This window comes from Lagopus leucura, unplaced genomic scaffold, assembly GCF_019238085.1.
Source record: "Lagopus leucura isolate 7727_CA_CO unplaced genomic scaffold, USGS_WTPT01 Super-Scaffold_100159, whole genome shotgun sequence".
NCBI classification, from domain to species: domain Eukaryota; kingdom Metazoa; phylum Chordata; class Aves; order Galliformes; family Phasianidae; genus Lagopus; species Lagopus leucura.
Window position 1 is genome coordinate 23,811,328 of NW_024962335.1, and position 18,589 is coordinate 23,829,916.

The window sequence follows — 18,589 nt, forward strand, 5'->3', positions numbered from 1 at the left end:
CTGCTCTGTTACCACTAGCAGCAGCAGCATAGCAAGAATGCTGTAAGGACTTGCACAAAAGCCCTACGTTTCTGTGAAAGGGGGGAGAAGAAATCCAGTTGCTTAACATGCACATGTCATGTCCATTTTTATTTAAAAAAAAACAAACAACAGAAAACACCACCAATAAAAGGACATTATTTACATGATTTCTTCAGAGGCAGCTGGATCACAAGTAGAGCCTCAGCCACCACGTACGTGATGACACATACATCAAACAACCTGAGTCCAAGTCTGTTCATTGAACCTGAGATGTGAATACAATGTGCTACTGCCCAGAGAGACACCAGGTACTCCTCCTCATTCTAGGCTGGTATCTTTTTTTCTCTCCAGCAAGCTGCTCTGAAGCCAATGACCACCTTTTCTCAAGCATATCCGGATACTATTCCCCCCCAAAATCCACTCCTGTACCTTGCCCAGCTGCAGCAGAGAAACCTGCAGGATGCAGCAGTTGGTTAGAAATACTGACAAGGTGGGCTTAGCACCCAGTGCACTTCCCCTAGAGGCATGAGCCAGGGGCTGTACCTGCATTACATCTGCTACTGATAAGGAGAGGGAAGAAAAAGAAAAAAAAAAAAAGAAAAAACACCTATTTTGTAAAATGGAGAAGAGTAAGCACTATATCTTACAGGTGCTGGCAGACCAGTCATGCAGCTCTCACTACCATCGCTACTGTGCTACTCTACAAAAGCCCATCTACAAGCTCTGCCTTCCCTTTCGCAGCTGTGTCTCAAAAGTTATGAGCAGAAGAAGTATCTGAGCAGATCAAGAAGTTAAAAAGTCTTCAGGAAGCCAGTGGCTGGAGATCTCTCACTCACGCAGCTAGGAGGAAAGAAATAGAACCAGCATTAGCCACAACAGTGTCTTCTTGCAGCCACAAGCCCTCTGCCTGCCTGCCCAGCCCATGGACTTGGGCACATGCCAGGGAGGCAAAGCAGCAGCAGCCCGCGCACCCACGAAGGCACCTGCGCTCTATGCAGATCCATGCCTCAATGCTGCCACCTGCTGCGCATCTGTTAGCCCTCAGCCCCACATTCTGTGCTAGGACTGGCTTTGGGGGGGTCCCAGGGAAGTGAGCAAAAGCTGGATATTGCCCTCAGCCTTTGGAGCTTGCATATACCAGCATCTCCTCCCTGCCAAGCCCCCAGAGCCGCAGGCATTATAGGAAAAACAGCAGGCATCTGGCCATGCTTGCAGGGAGTAACCAGGGAGGAGACTGGCTGTGACTTGCACTGAGCTGCAGAGCTGCCGGGTAGCACTCACCATTCTGACAACGTAGTTGTGGAGGTGTTGGCTGATGTAGTTCACAGTGGTGCTGAAGACACGCTGTAGAAGGGAAGGCACCCGGTTTGCCACTTTCTTAGTTAAGAGCATTGCTAGCACCAACATGGCCTTCTCTTGCTCCAGATCTGATGGGATGGCTCTGGCAAGCCCTTCTACTGCCTGTGACAGGTACCGTGTTATCTCCTGCATAGAGGGGAGAGAGGATGTCAGTGCAGCAACTGTGCACCTGTACAGACACAGCACAAGCTGCCACGTTTCTTCCCAGGCTGTTACACACCCAGGTGGCAGCAAGGATGACTGATGGCCTCAAAGCTCAGCTGCTCCCCCAAAAAAACAAAGAAACAAGGAAACACCACACAGCATTGGAAGAATTAGGTAGCACCCTACACATTTAGGGTGCAGCAGCTCAGAATCTGCACCTAGCCTGCCCGGTCCTGAAGAAGGCCCAAGAACCCTGGAGACAGGAACCTACCTTAATCTAAACACTGTAAGTAGCAGGGCTACGTGCCTAGGGGCAAACTGGTACGGAGAAAAGCTTCACAGAAAAGTCTTCACATAGGCAGGAGCGAAACAGGGGTCCAGGCACAGAACAACCACTACCTCACTTCTGCTTCTCCACTCCCCTCAAAATAAAATCATTTCAGTCCTGCCTTTTCAAGCCCAAGCAGACCCTCAAATCAAAGGCAGCTTTAACTTCATCGCAGGCAGAGAAAAACCAAGCAAGCTAAACATCCAGTTATGCAGTTATCTCTTGAAGAAGCCAAAAGGCTCTGGGGAAGCAAATTGTGGCTGTTGACCCAGATGTGGATACTTCCCTTGCAGAGCAGTGAGGCACATTAGATGCTGGACCAGGGATGCTAAGTCTCATCCCATCATAAGCTAAGAGAGAACCTGCACTGGAGAGAAGAAGAGAGAAGCAGTGGAGGTGCCACCCACAGAGGCCTTTTCAGCAGGTTACCCCTACCAGCCCAAACCCACTGCTACTCCCAACACCAACAGCCTGTGAGCCAGAGGATTAAGGCACCATAAGAGGGAGCACTGGATCTCACTGCTTGCTGAGTCTCAGTGTTCAGTGATAAACACAAGCCAAACTTCTGCCAGATCTGTCCATCTGACAAGCAGCTGACATGAAGATCCTAAAATTACCTCTGAAAGTCAGCCCTGCTCCACAACCTCACTTTCCCCGCCTGCAGAAAGGGACAGAGCCCAAGCAACTCACTTTGCAGGGCAAAGGCTGCCAAGGATACAGGCTCACCATAGCATCTTCTCTAACAGAACTTCACATCAAATATTAACATTTCAGATTAATTTCAGAAGTGCAGTAATGCATCAAATTAGCAAAGGCGTTGCAAACTTGCTGCTTCAGTCACAGCACGAAAGACTCAACGTTTGTAAGGGGAGCTACTCATCAGATTGCTTTTCACTCACCTCTCTAGGCAGATTCTCATTCAGAAAATGTTGCACTAGATCATTTACTACTTTTGCTTTGATTTGTTTATCCAGCTGGTCTCCGATCTCAGCAAGCTGAGCAGCAATGGTCCGGACGATTTCTTCATTTACCTCAGGGTCAAGCACTGCCAACACACACAGCAGGATTTGGTTCACAGGCTGCAGTCACACTGGGTTCAGCACAGGTGAGGTGAGCTAGGGCATTTTGCCCATCTCCATTGCCAATCTTCCCCTACCCCCAACCTTCTTCCCATACTGCCTTTGTGACAGCCATACTCACTAAATGGGGGAAGTCAGAACAATTCCAACCAAGATTTGTTCAAGACAACTACAGCCAACATTCTGTCTAGAGAGGGGAGGGAAGGAAGAGTGTGCCTGATCTCTCAACTGACAACTGCCAGGACCTGTGTCATGAACACCATCTAAAACACAGCATCTCCTTTTGGCAAAGCTTCCCGTTGTCACTTTGGGCCATGAAATCAATACATTTTGCAAGATGAGGCAATGTTTACTATAGTGGTTACTCATTACACTGCTTCACTACTTCAAGGTGCCAGCTGGCACTTTGTGGGCAACGTGCAATACCCATGCTGCTTAGGGCTAAAGAAGCAAGAACAGTACAAGGAACTATATAAGAAATTGCCTCTGCCACACTAGTATAGCACAGGGAATTAACTCAGTACCAGAAAAAGAGCTGCTCCTAAATCCTAGCTGAAGTGCTGAAACAAAACTCCTTGAGGAGCAACGGGAAGCTTAACAGAACCACTTAAGATCCCACTGCTTAAGGACAGAAACCATTAGCACCAGATTTGTAGCCCTTATCTCACATGCTACAGACTGTGCAGAGGGACAAGTGCTCAGCCACCAAAAGGGAGCTGCACTGCCAAGCATTAGCTGTCTTACCCCAAGTGATAAAACCCCAACCAATACAACCACCAGCTGTGAAGTTTCTCTGTGCAGAGAATATTGCCAACCGTCTGTCACAAGACAGTCAAGAGACAAGGGGATAGAAACAAAGCCCACCATCTTCACAGAAGGCACGTGGGGAAAAAAGAGAGCACTCACCTAGCTCACCATTCTGCAAGTGGCCACTTCGATTCCCATCGGTCTGAAGTTCCCCATCACTATCATAAGATTGAACACCTTTAGTGGAACACAACATGCCCTGGCTTTGTAGGAATGGCAGCTGCTCTCTGAACTCACAGCCAGAGGACTCCGCCAGGAAAGCAAAGAGCAGCATGCGTTCCATATGGTCAGATCCATCACTATAGATATCCTAGGTGGAAGAAGAATCACTGTTAAACCCACATCCTGCTGTGTAGGTTTGTACAGATGCTGTTTTTCTTACAGTGGACACCTTTTTCTGGTCTCCTTTAGGTACGGTGCACAATAGTGCCCAGTTTGCAGGAGCTGAGCAAATGCACACTAACTCCTAGCTGCATACATGCACACAGCACTGTGCTGGTTAATGCTGACTGGCTCTGGTCTTACAAACCAGCAGTTGAGGTGTCAGCTCATCTCTTGAGTGGCAAGGACGAAATCCCTGATCAGGACTCCTCTTCTGAAACAAAGATGAACACTCAGCACAAGTGACTCTATTCACACATCTGTTTCAAAGGTTTTCCCTGTATTTGGAAATTGGGCACCCTACTTCCTGTACAGAACTAAGCCAACAGTTCCCCATTTAACTTTAATCAGAGCACAGCAGTAACAAGGTGGGGAGCAGAGATAACAGACAGCATAAGCCTGCAAAAAAACTCAAGTTTGCATTCCTTTTCCCTCTTGAATGGGATCTAGACAAGCTCCATAAAAAACATATTTAGATCCCTGCACAGTCAGGCAGCTGCTCATAATAGCAAGACAGCAGACCATTGGTGCCTCATATCCATTTGCTTGCAGTAAGCAGGCACATGCTGCTTCTGCTGTCACATGCTGTCTTCCATCAGGGCAGCACAGAGTGCCCAGGTGGGTTAGGCTGAGGAGGTCCAGCAGGTGGGCAGTGATGAGAGCAAGAAGTCCCACAGGGCCTCAACCAACCAAGACCTTTGCAGGAAAACAGAAGGCTGTCCAGTAACCCCAATTAAACAGCTGATGAAGCAGGACGTGTGAGTGCAGAAATGAAACAACAACAACAAAAAAATCCCTACTCTTGTACCCAGACTATCTGCTTATGCAGTAAGAAGGTGCTGAGGCTTGAACAGATCTACCTAAAGGAATCAAGGTTAAAAGAAAATTGGTTTGCCTTGCCAATTTCATAGACTAATGGGTAATCAACCAGGATGAGCCTAAGAATTAAAACAGTACACCCTTGGTTAAGTGGAATCTTCCAAGGTCACTCCATATCTACATAACTATATCAGTACTGTCACAGTGTGCTGTGATGGCCTATGCAACAGTAGAAAAATTGTGATGAATGTGTTAGAAATAATCAGGGACACAATGTTTGCTGGGGAGATCAGGTAGAGGAAGGACAGAACAAGGACAACGAGTCTGGAAATAAAAACAAGAGGGAAATAAGGTACAATCAAAGATAAAGCACACCTCCCTTGAGTATGGGTGTCTACAGACAATAGTGAAGGTCACTGGGTGCCCCAAGCACCCCAGGGCACCACACAAGCACAATGAACAACCCACCTGACTTATGTTTCTATTCAAAAGACTTGTGGGAAAGTAGAACACAAAGAGGGCTAGAATCATGCCTTGCAACCACACTTAATGCTAGAGGGTGACAGAAGTTTGAATGGGTTTATGGGGTTTGCAACATGCACGTGAGAAACAGCAGCTCTGAAATCACATTTATTACAGTGTTTTGTGCAATATTTATTTGATCACAGTGATGGGTCAAGTAGCTTATTTATTAGTTTCAGTGGTTTGCTACTTAATAAGCATCACTGCCTCTTAAATCAGTTGCATCTCACGCCTGAAGTCTAATGGGAGAGTCTCACACTGCAGTAACAAGGAAGCAGCTTGCAAGCTAAACGGTTCCATCCACCTTCTGTCTGTATTCATGATGGAGGGGTGCAGCATCAGAGACTCCAGCAGGAACTCTGAGGAAGATGAGAAGGGCACAAGCCAGCACTTTTTGAGACTCATCCCCTTCCAGGTACTTCTGAACAAGCACGTAAGAGAAGTGACTTCAGTGGCATTTAAAACTAACCTGTTCCATGACAGATTCAGAGATAGAACAGCTCGTCAGTCTGCTTCAGATCAGAAGTCCTTGTCCTGCAAGAGCAAGAAAGAAAATGGTAAATGGAAAAAACAAACCCCAACACACTTATCTTCAAGCAGTGCCCATAGGTCTTGTAGAAATTGACCTTTCTAGAGATACACACATTTCTGGAGAGAAGTGCCCATGAACAAGGCTGAGAGAATAGCAGCTGTTCTGGCAGGAAGGGCCCTAAATCAGGTGAATCAGGTAGGGGAAAATGCCTACCTGCCATGGATATGTAGCAGACAGCGATGCAACATGACCTACAAATGGGGCTTAAAGCCCCTTTAGGTGGTGCCAGAAATGAGAGCAAAGGCCATTTGTAGTGCCAGAGCAGGAAAGCAGGGTTATTGCAGAAAAGATTCCAGCCCTCTAAAAGTAGTTCACGTCTCCGGGTTTTCCAGGTTCCTGATAACCAACTGAGAGCCACTGAGCTGCTCAGGTCTGTGTGCACAGTAGCATATTCCTAAGTGAAGCACCCAGGTGACATTACAACACATCTACAGGATTTGAAGTGCTCCCACCCCATACGCCTAGAGATGTTTGAATACACTCCGGCTTTGTTTCAGTACACGTTCCTAGATATTTGTTGAAAAGAAAGGGCTGGATCAAGTGCCAAAGGCTTCCAGGCACATCAACAAAACTAAGCCTGCAGAGAAGTTTGATTAGAAGATGGGGAAAACCAGCAGGTCACAACCAGGGCTGACAACCCACAGCGTGCCTTACACATGGACAGTGCCTGGGGAATAGGTACGTGGGGAGCAGGGAGGGGTGCAGAGCATTCTGCAGAGAGCAGCCTCCCTCACTCACCAGAAAACCAGCACCTACTAAGAGCACAATGCTCTCTCCTCACCTAGGCAGTGAGGTAGGTGGGTGGGTCAGACCAGCAGACCAAATAGCCACATCTGGTTCAGGAAGGCACAGCACAGAGACCATCAAGCAAAGACAAGGCAAGGAGGGGAGAAAGGCAGATTGCACACCTGCATTTGCTTCCTCACATGCACAGCCATACAACTGCATGCAGAATTCCCTACGGTAAGCTGACTTCATGAGCACTGCATTCCCACCAGGCCTCCTCCATGTTGGGCAATAACCTGGCTGCAGTGCAGGTACCTGCTGACCTGAGTTAGGGTGAGAGCACACAAGAGCTCACCCATCCAGATCACCAGCTAACTACCAGAGACTTGGACTCATGATGATGCATTAAGTTTTAGAGCAGGAGGGTTTCCAAACTGCGTTTTAAGCAATTAGGTGTGCAGGTGGGAAAAGAGGAAGGAAGTGAAAGCAGAAGTACACTCAAACTCTGAAGGAAGCCAAGTTACAACTTCAAGAGACCAGGAATTTCCCAGCTTTTCGAAGACTTAGAAGCTTCCAATGCCAAAACACAACCTGAAATACGTTTTTAAAATTAAAAAAAAAAAACAAAAAAAACACACCACCAAGAGCCCAGAGGCAGCTTTTCAACCATGAAGTCTTTTTCATTTAGTCATTACACTAAGCTTCTGGCTTCCTAAAACAAATTCAACTTCTGCTGCTTTGCACTGCACTATTTTTATGGTCAGTTCAGATCCCAATTGCTGTCACTCACCCCTACCCCAAAGAGCAGGCTGGTTGGTTAGAGAGAGTCCCTCTGTTCTCCTGGGACCTGACAGGAGCTCTGGAACAGCACGGGGCTACCTTTCTCCTGACCTTTGTCTTTGCTGGAGGTCAGATGTTTATTAAGGTTGGAGAACTTCTTATACCCTCACTTCCCACCTGGTCCCAGGGATGCTTTTTCAGGTCCATGGCAGCACTGTGGCTTTGTGTAGAACTGAGAAGCTGTCCAGAAGCAGCTGCATCATCCTCTTCCCACAGCAGAGATGCAGGTGTTTTGCAGCACTGACAGAGCTGTGACGCAACACAAGCCGCTACAGCTGCATGTACGCAAATGTCCAGATGTACAAGTGAAACTAGCTGAGTAGTTTTTCCTCTTACAGTGCTTTACAAGAAGTGGACCACTGCCACCCAAACCCAGGCAAACTGTTAAAGGGTGACTGCCTTCTTCCTTCTGGAGGGGTATTCCAGAACACTGCTGGAAGGTCAGCTGAGCAGTCAGAGGGTAAGCTGCCAAGAACGAACACCAGCCTGTGCATAGAGAAATGGAATCTTTCTTGCAAAATACTGCTTAAAAACCTAAATTCCCTCATTTTTATTCACGCTGCTATGAAACCTGCTTGGCTCAATGCAAACACCTATAAAAGAAGCAATCAAAGGCAGAGGTACTGCTGCCTTCTCCCATTCCTTGCTCTAAAAGAGGAGACAGACTATTCTAGCCCAAAATAAAAAAAAAGGAAAATGGACATTCTACTCTATTCTCAAATCAGCAAATACAAGAACTAACAACAGGGAGACCCAGACCTATTCTGGGCACACCCATACATGCTCGTAGGCATTTTGCTGGGTAGGGTTGGAAAGGCAGAGCACAAGAGCTTCACACAAGCTTGTGCGAGTGCATTGTCAACACAGTAAGGGGAGCTTGATCCAGCTGGAACACACACACTACTCATGTGAATTCCTAGGAAGCTGCAGCAAGCCCTGTGTGCCTGGCTACAGCTCTGAAGATCCTAATGTCACATTCTGACAGCACTTTGTGCTTTTCCAAGACAGAAGGTGTTAAGCAACCCTTGCCCTGTCACAGCTTCCAGGGTCCCTGCTGCTCCCAGAGACACTAATGGGGTGTGCAGTGTTCCTCCCATCATGGGATCACCCAAGCTTTATAGACACTCCTCAGGGCTGGTCCACAAGAAATAGACATTCAAAAAATACTTTAAGAAGTCACCCATCCTAATTGCCAATTACAAGGTTGTCCACTCTTGTTTCCTGCCTTAGCTTACGTGCAGCAGTCAACAATACCCACCACACCCTCCGATATTTATACAGAAAAAATTAAGACAAAGGCTAGAAGATGATGATAATTCCCATTAACTCTTCCCTACATCAAGCAATCACCACCCTGGCGGTAAAAAAAATCCCTGAGGCACTCCAGCCTTTGGCTAACAAAGCTCTATGTGGGTGGTCAAAAACACATGTGAGAACAAGAAAAAAATAAATTCTATCACTACATTTTCAAAAGTATTTAATTAGCCAGTAGCTCCAGAGACCTCAAATTTCAGCTAATTGCCTTGAATAAATATAAGGGGTTTTGATACTCAGCAAGTTCCTCCTGAGAGCTGAAATTCTTTAGTGCCATCTCAAAAATTGGACTCCTTAATGGCAAACCCCTAAAAAGTCAAATATAATCACACCAATGCTATCTGAAGCTGAATTCATTAAGGTGTGTGAATCCTGGTAGCTGCAGGTTGAGATTTTAACTTCTTCCATTCACTGAAAGATGTCTCATCTACAATCAAACAGAAGCCTTTAGTACAAAAAATAGAAAATGCCTACTAACTCCATCTCACTCACAGTAAAACTAGATAATCTAGTCAGGCTGTTTTATAGCTGCTAGAAGTCTTGGAAAATATTCACAGAATCGTTTGAGTTGGAAGGGATCATTAATGGCTGTCTGGCCCAACCCCCTTGCAGTGAACAGGGTCACCTACAGGTAGATCAGGCTGCTCAGAGCCCCATCCAGCCTGACCTTGGGTGTCTGCATGGATGGGGCATTCACATCTCCAGGCAACCTGCACCAGTGCCTCCTTATCTTTATCATAAGGACATTTTTTCCTTATATCCAATCTAAATCTCCCCTTTTAGTTTGAAACCATTTCACAGCACACCCTGCTGAAGAGCCTGTCCTCTTCTTTCTTAAAGCCCCTCTTTAGGTATTGAAAGGCTGCTAAAAATTCACCTCAGAGTCTTGTCTTCGCCGTGCTGAACAGCCCCAGTTCTCAGCCTGTCCCCACAGAGGAGCTGTTCCATCCCTGGGATCATTTTGTGGCCTTCCTTGACACATGCTCCAACAGGTCTGTGTCTCTCCTGTACTGAGGACTCCACATCTTGATGCAGTACTCCAGGTACTTCACCAGCACAAAGCAGAGGGGCAGCATCACCTCCCTGACCTGCTGGCCACACTTCTGATGCAGCCCAGGACATAGTTTGCTTTCTGAACTGCAAGGACGCACTGCTGGCCCGTGCCCAGTCTACCATCCACCAGCACCCCCAGGTCCTTTTTGGCAGGGCTGTGGTCTACCCTTTCATCCTATAGCTCGTACTAATAGGATGGTTGCTACAACCCAGGTGCCAGACCTCACAATTGGTTACCTGGGCCCACTGCTCTTGCCATCTAGGTCTCTCTGGATGAGCCTAGCAGCACTGTCCCTGCTTCCACTGTCTGTGCATTCTCTTCTTACTCTCCATCTCAACCAGCAGGTCCTGGTTCAGCCATGCTGGTCTCTTGCCTTCCTTTCCTGACTTCCTTATTGGGGATGCAAAGCCCTAAGGAAAGCTCCCTTAAAGATCTGCCAGCTCTGCTCCCCTGCCTTTGAAGGTGGTTTCCCAGAGGGTTTTGTTGACTAACTTCCTGAAGAGCTGGAAGTTCGCATCGCTAAAATTTGGCATCCTGATTTACTTTACTAATTTACATTCTATGGAATATAATTTGCTTTTAAAATGAAATAACAATGAATTTAATGTATTACTTGTTTTCAGTCTCAGTTGCAAGCCAGCACTGTATCAAGGAGGAGACTCAGCAGCAGTCCCTCATTAGTAAAGAGATGCAGCTTGAAGTCTGCTTATGTTTCTTGTTGCTATCTATACACTGACAGTTCTTTATCTCCTTATTTCCTCTTTCCATACAAGAGTGTTCAGTTTTTAAGTGAGCACTGAAACAGTGCCAAACAGAAATGAATTGCTGTAACTTGAGGGAAAGTAACCTCTATGTGAGGGAAGAAGAAAACAAACAGACAAACAGAAACACGGAAAAGAAAGCATAAGGACAAAAATGGTTTGGGAAACCCCTCCTGGATAGTAAAAAGCTGTTGCTACACATTAATGCAGAGCATACGATGAGCCTCACTGAGGCTTACTCAAAAGCAGAGAACACACTGGCAGTGAGAGGCAAAGTTGTTTAAATTCCTCCTCCTAAAAGCCACCACATGCTACTGCAGGCCTGTGAAGGACAAACAAAACAAGCACTTCTCGTAAGTGAGAAGTGCCAGAACACTAACAGATTTTACACAACGAGACTGACCTCAAAAGATGAGCTCTGAAAGTCTAAAATAGCAAGCTATCACTTCCCTGTAGCTTTTGTACACAAAGCTGCCTCAGGAGGAGAATTATTTGAGGAGCACTCAAAACAAATTGAAGTTGTTCAAACCCTTAAAGGTTCATGCAACACACACACCTTGGACTTTCCCTGGGTTCTAATGACTGGAAGCTACAAAGGTGATGGCTTACACTTCATGCTTAAGCTTCTAATTCCCGAGGCATCATTTCTGTCACAAACAGAACTGTTAATCTGCTAAGACACTTCTGTGTTCACTCCTTTCCTGCCTCCGTACAGTTCTCTCTGCCTAACCAACGCAGGCTGCCACACAGACAGACACCACAGCAGCAGTGTATCTATCTATCAGCACAGGGCACCAGTGCTTATTTCACCCTCACACACCCCAAATTCTTGCAAGAAAGAACTCTGTGGTTGCTTCCCCCAAAGCAAGCCCTCAGGGTTTCCTTCCATGCACACGCCACTGCCCAGCTGGTGTTGAGTGTATCCTGAGGGACAGCACAAGAGTTACTATCTCCACAAGGAAAGCTGTTGGAGGAAGTTCTCAATAGCTCCAGAGGCAGCCATAGAAGAGTCGGTCCCAGAATCTCTATAGCAACAGTGCTGACCTAAACCAGCTTTTATCCCTCCTTCACATCTCCAAGACAGCTCAAAAAAGAACCCATGCCATGAATAATGCCCCTGGCTTGCCACCACTTTCCCTTCAGATCTTTCACCTCTCCTCACAGCTCAGCCAGCAGTTGCTATTCTTAGCCCTGTCAGACACTGTCTGGTTATGAAAGCAGACTTTCCAGCAGCAGAGCCACATGCATGTAGGACTGCCTCCTTTAACTGCTTGTCTAGATTCTGAGACACATCCTGTACAAACACCTGGTCAGACACTATCAAAGGACTTACTGTGAGCTGTCAAGATATTTATCTTTGTTTCTCGTCTGGGTTAGGACCGAATTCAAGTCTTCAAAGCAGAATAATCCATCAGTCATTGAGAACGCTAACAGCCGGTACAGTGATTTCTGTCTGACACCCGAAAGAACTTCCTTTTTGGCAGTCTGAATGACATCATCATTGGAGTCAGTGAAACAATACCTATTTGTCCACTCCTGGACCCGCTGGCTTCTACTTGTTTCACAGGGAAACATTTCATTGAAGAGCTGCAAAGCTCAATACAGAAGCATTTCACAGATAGGGAAACCAAAGCACCTGGAGTTGACACAGCTTGCTCTGCCATCTGACAGGTAAAAATCCCCACTTCAAAGCATAACCACACTATTTCACTGTGTTCCCAAAAGCATGCCACAGGCAAACTGCTCTACATGACAAGTCAGCAGTCCTACAAAGTCGTAAGAAAACCGTACCACAGACCTACCAAGTTCCTTATTTGAGGACTTGTAAACAGTGCCTGACTACCAGCCTTAACACCTCCAACAGATAGAGCAAGCAAAATCCACAAACGGCCCAAAATCTCAAAGAAATCCCCATCACCCTGCCACACACAATTCCTAGCCCAACAACCCAAAAGGAGCCACAGAGCCCAGTTGACAGCAGATGCTGGAGCTCCTCCCCATACTTCTCTAGCTGTGGAAGAAGCCAGACTGCTCACACAGCAGCTGCACACACAGTTTCGACTAAGAAAAGACAGGGAGAGAATACACAGTAAAGGTAGATAGACAGCTTGAGGATTTGCAAAAAATAAAAAAGTTTGTGCCAAGTGCAGACATTACCAACTAGAATATTATCATGACTATCTTACTGTGACAGTCCTTACCACTACTCAGTCCACCAAGGATATGCCACTTGCATCAGCACTTTGGATGCCCCACGGTTTTGCCACCTCTGTGATGCCCTGTCCTCCTAGAGGGAAATTTAACTGTAGGCTTAGGAAAGAAAACCTGGGTAAGGGGAGGGAAACAAAGGTACTGCCAGGTGAAGGATAGGCTGAACAAACCCTTTTGTGCATCCACAGGTGCACATGTGCTGCCATGAAATCAAATGAGTTGTTTGGTATCACCTAGTTAATACCAAAGCTACTAACCTGGAGTTTCTTAGGACTTGTCCATCACAGACAACAGCTTCCAAAGTGCAGGCATTCTCCATGCATTTACCCCAGAGGGAGGATTGCACCATTATCTTCATTTCAGATGTGGCAAAACATTGAGATGGCAGCAAGTCTATGGCACAGCATGGGCCAAAACCCATCTCCCAGACACTTGTGATTTATTTGCTAGACACTTAAGTAAGACCCCCTGCCTGTCAAGAACTGTAAGAGCTGCTTACACTCACCCATCCCTCCCACCTCTCAAGTAGGGGCGCTCATTGCTTGAGGCTGTCAGCTTTTGTTTCTCTTGCTCTCAGCTTCAGACTGCTTCCTCCTTGGAGATCTGTGAATAATGCCACTTCCAAGCACTCCGCAATGAACAAAACCACACTGTCTGCTCATAGCATCACTGATGGAAAAACACACCAAAACGTGCTGAATACTTCCTGCACTCAGTAGCTTCACCTCTCAGTGTTCAGTGGCACCAAAATGGTACACAAAGACCTGACACCAACAAATGCCTACCACCTTCGCTAGACCAGTTCCATATTCGCTTCCTTAGTACAGAGTAAGCATCACAGCCTGAGCAGTTTAAGTACTTGCTGTGTACCTGAACTCAGTAAACCATAGCAATTTGTTTGATGGGACTCTTCTTCCCCCTTTTTGAAAGAAAAATGGGACTGGAGACCTCCAAAACAAGTTTTGGAGCAACCTTCTCATTTGAGGCATATTTAGTCTCCCTGAGGTCTGCTGCTGTGTCACACTGTTTTCATATATTCACATCTAATTCCGTACATTTGGATGGAGATTCTGCTGTGAATCATAGCAATAATCTTCTAGTTATCAGAGGCAGTACTCAGACTTCTTAGGAAAAAGCACCACACAGCTTTCTCAACAGCCTTCATTTTCACTTGGCTCAACATACCCTCACCCAGCCCGTAGGTGGCACATCAATGACAACGAAGGAACACAGGTCCTCTTTAAAGAGGAAAAAAAAGAAAGAAGAAAAGGCATGAGCTTGCAACCGCTGCGGTTTCCGTATCAGATTGGGGGCTGAAGGCAGCATGACAACACTACTTAGCAATCTTTAGAAGCCAGCCTACAGATGCAGTTGGGCTGAAGTTTAGCGAGCAGGAAGCCTGCAGAAGGAACTGCCACAGAGCTCAAAGTCAGGGCTTGGACTGAGTCAGCTAGATTCAGATCCAAAAGGAACTGGCATATCTACATCTACACAGAAGGTGCAAGATTTGATCCTGACTACAGTGCACGTGGTCATTCTGATCTGGGATTAAGTACGTGCAAACCATTTGTGAAGTCAGAGACATAAGAGTTTTCATCCAGTTTTACAGGATGCTTCTTCTGGGGCATGAGCCTGCACTGCAGCACTTCACATCTGAGCCAAGTGCTTGATCCTTGAGAGGACAGACCAATGCCACCTGACAACAGCAACTCAGAAATAAGGTGCCTCTTGGATGAGATCAGACAAAGCTGACAAAGACCAGGGACAAGGGCACGGGGAACCGTAGCTGCTGTGCTATCTAGAGAACAAAAACCACCCTCCTCATTTGAAACACCCAGATTCTTGTTAACATCACCAGACAGAAGAATAAGTAATGCCACTTCACACTGCAACTTAATGCAATTCACAGCTGATGTTGGTAGAAGAAGAATGTGAGTAATCTGAGTTTTCCTTACCAGATTATGTGCATGCAAGAAAGTAAACCAACAAGGAAAGAGCTGCAGGGACACAGGCAGCACTAATAGCTCTTTGCCTCAAACCATGTGGTCAAACAAGAACAATTCTTGTCCATACCTGACAAATACACAGCCTTGTCTCAATATCTGAAAGCTTTCCCAAAGCACAGTGCTTTTTTATACCTGCCTCCTTCCTCCTAAACATCAAGCATATTATAGCTGTACATGTCTTTCTCTTACAGAGAGCCATGTATGGGTGCAAGCAGACAAGGCTGATTCCCCAGGAGTAGAGCCTAATGCTGTTCCTCTGGTGACACTGGAGGTGCTGGCTCTCAGGAGAACTCTCCCGTTGCGTTGTATTCCCAACTCTTGCTCCTGTCATGATGATGAGACAGATGGAGCCAGTGGAAAACAAGTCCTGAAGGAACCTTTCAAGATGGCTGCTCGGCACTGTTTGGACTCCCCAGCTGTAGGCCCACAGGCACAGTGAAGTTGTGTGTGTTTTACACCGAGCAAAAGCCTGACCGTGCATGCAATAACGCAAGCCATTTCACTTTCAGTTTAAATGGAAGAGGAAGCACAAGCTAGCGTCCCAGAAAGCGAATGTAAAACTAAAGCACAGCAACTAGCTGATCTAAGTGAGTTTGCACAGCTGTTAAGCTGAGGGTACAGTATCAGTCACACCAGGCTAACACAGTTACACTGACATAATACTGAAGAAATAAAAAAGTAATTTTCATTATTTTAAGAGATGAAAGAAACAGCCCAGTATATTACAGACATGGCGCCGTCCATTCTCCAGGAAGCCACTGTGAGGATGCAGCAGGAACGAGCCAAAGGTCAGGTGATGTCAGAAAACACAGCAGGTTCACTGACAAACAAAAACACCACAGCCAGCTGAGCGATGACTGCACACAGTTTAGCTGCCCTGCTCATGCTTTAGTTGAAGCTGACTGAAAGGTCTGAGATGTCACCAAAAGTTAAAGGAGTTCAAAGCCACACCACCACCCCTCCCCTTTTGCAGCAAAAGCAATGTTCCACAGCTTCATTGCCATGTACAGCCTTTTCCTTGCATTCATCAACAAGGACAGCCCAGCCCAAACCCACTGTGACCAGGTAGCATGATTCGTCACTTCCAAGAATCACTACCTGGACGCAAAGAGGCAGGAAAGTCTGGATCAAGTGTCAAAATTAGTAAGTGCCCAAAACAGTCCTAACAGTGCTTCAACTAAAGCACAGGGCTGCAGAAGGGAGAGGGGACTGAAGGATTCTGCTGTTGCAAAACCGAGTACAAAACAAAACAAAAAAAAAAAGGTACCCTGCTCCACTCTTGAGCAACTGCTCCAAAGACAGCACAAGGACAACCCACATCATCTCATCTAGGCAAAAGGTGCTGTCTATTGCCCACCATTGGCAGCTACACTCTATTAACTTCCCATTGCAGCTGATACGAGGTCACTGTTCCTATAGACATGTGGTACAAATTGAGGCAATCACTGAAGCTCAGGAATTAACAGCTTTGAAAACCAAAGAATGAGAGCAGACACCCCACGTGACTCACAGCATGTTCTTACACTTTACCCTACCTTTCCTTACCTTCCTTTGGCCTGCATCAGAATTAGACCCAACCTCTGTGGAAAGGACCAATTATGCACACTCTGTAATCATTAACCAGTGATTTTTCAGTAACCCATCCCTCACCAGAGATAAACCAGCCAAAACTAACAAGGGATCCAGCTTTTAAGCAGGAGCTCTGCACCTTCAATCAAGCTATGAGTGCATCTTCCTAAATCAGAAATATCAGCATTTATTTGGTTTGCAGAATAAGCAGGTATGAAGATCGTACATTATTTGGAGCTGCACTTATCTAACACAGACTAAGCCACAGCAAGCTAAGAGAAAAACAGAGGAAGGTGCTAAGCAAAGAAATATCAGACTTGCTGGTAAATTCTGAGGAACTGCTAACCGGAGGAAATGAAACCTGCTCAACTGCCATCAATTCCCTCCAGCAGAGGTAACCAAAGACTCAGTTTATTTCCCTACCTCCACTGCTTATTAGTTCATAACTGGAGGCAATAAAGATGCTTTATCAAGAAGCCTACCTCAACTAGCTGAGACACCACAGTTATGTCAGCAGGCTCTGCACGTAGCTATTATGCCTTTACTCTCCCACCAACATCCCATAGTCACAGAAGTGTATAGAATCACAGAAAGGCTGAGGCTGAAAAGGACCACAGTGATCATCCAGTTTCAACCCCCCTGCTATGTGCTGCCCAGAGCCACATCCAACCTGGCTTTGAATGCCTCCAGGGATGGGGCATCCACAACCTCCTTGGGCAACCTGTTCCAGTGTGTCACCACCCTCTGAGCCACAGCTTCCAAGTGTCAGGCCGCACCATAAGATCTCCAGAGGCAGCAATCACAGGATTTATGTGCCTGTCTGCTTCCAAATTAAGCACCTTCACTCTATCAGTGTAACTGCTTGCTCTCCCAGCTTCTGAGGAACATGGGTGACTCCTGTCATCCTGTTACACAGGAAAAACAATACACAGAAACAACATGGCATTACTGACCCTAGCTAGAAGTGCCCAGAGCCCACACACACAGCCCTCCCCACTCAGAATTATCATGACTTTCATTGCTTTGGGAATTTAAAAAGAACACCATCAAGCTGAACTCATTACCTCCAGCTTGCTCAATCTGGGTGTAAGGAATTAGTGATGAGTGAGCAGGAACTCAACAAAACCACCTTAAGCAGGAGTCTTATTTTTCCTTCCCAAACACAGCACACATGACCACATATAAACAAGGATGAGCCAGGCAGGAAAGCAAGATTGCCTTGTGTACACAGGAGGCAGCAAGGAGTGGATGTCGGCGTCAGAATAGGCCGGAAGAGACCTCTAGGATCACTGAGCCCAACCAGCAGCCCATGCCTGCCGTGCCCACTGCCCACGTCCCTCAGTGCCACATCCACACGGTTACTGAACACCACCAGGGACGGTGATCCCACCACCCCTCCGGGCAGCCTGTGCCACTGCAGCGCCACTCCTCCCGCGAAGAAACGTTTCCTAACATCCAACCCGATTTACCTTAAAGAAGCCTCTTCAAAAGGTTTAAACTTGATATATCAAGTTGGCAGGAAGAGTCCAAGACCACACAGAAAACCCTCCTTCTCCACGAGGATCTCCCACAGATACGCCTCTCCAGACAGCTGAAAGCCCCGCCGTTCGATTTCACTTCGTTAGAGAATGCCCTGGCTCCTTCCCGAGGGCCCGGCCCGCGCCCCCCGCCCCGCCCCAACGCGGCAGACAAAGGAGCGGCGCGGCGAGGGCTGGAGGACGGCGCCGGCGGGCGGACTGAGCGCGGGCCGTGCCGACGGCAGAGGGGAGGCATCGCGGCACGGCACGGCAGCGGGCGCGGCGCACCCGGAAGAGCTGCAGCGAGGGATTAAGGGAAAAAAAGTAAAAGCAAGCAAACAAACAAACGACGGACCCGCTGAGGTGGGACACAACAGATAGAAGGGAGCGCCGCAGGGAGATAGCGGCGTTCAATACAGAACAGAAGCCACTTTAAACCCGTTCCCGCCCTAGCGCAACACGCAGGAAGGCAGCTCAGCCCTACTTACCGGGAGCAGCGCGGCTCTCCCTACGGTTCGCGCCCGCCTCTATTTCAAGGC

At 47.0% G+C, this 18,589-nt stretch overlaps 1 protein-coding gene across 2 annotated transcripts; it reads right to left on the reverse strand.

Moving 5' to 3' along the window:
- Window positions 1-110: 110 nt before the first annotated feature.
- BID (BH3 interacting domain death agonist) lies at window positions 111-18,589 on the reverse strand. Of its 2 annotated transcripts, none has more exons than XM_042890351.1 (6): window positions 18,539-18,589; window positions 5,930-5,994; window positions 3,838-4,048; window positions 2,752-2,897; window positions 1,303-1,506; window positions 111-861 (listed from the first exon to the last, which is right to left on the reverse strand). In XM_042890351.1, exons 2-6 carry the CDS (start codon window positions 5,936-5,938, stop codon window positions 850-852), a joined length of 582 nt encoding a protein of 193 aa, XP_042746285.1. In that variant the 5' UTR covers window positions 5,939-5,994; window positions 18,539-18,589; the 3' UTR covers window positions 111-849. The 2 variants fall into 2 exon arrangements, with proteins under 2 accessions (XP_042746285.1, XP_042746287.1); XM_042890353.1 differs by lacking the exon at window positions 18,539-18,589 and adding an exon at window positions 18,003-18,141.

Coding starts and splice junctions, on each gene's coding strand:
- BID (XM_042890351.1), bottom strand. Junction 2,898..3,837: donor CTTGCAGAATGGTGAGCTAG/GTGAGTGCTCTC, acceptor GTGTGTTGGCAG/TGCTTGACCCTGAGGTAAAT. Junction 1,507..2,751: donor ATGAGAATCTGCCTAGAGAG/GTGAGTGAAAAG, acceptor CCCTCTATGCAG/GAGATAACACGGTACCTGTC.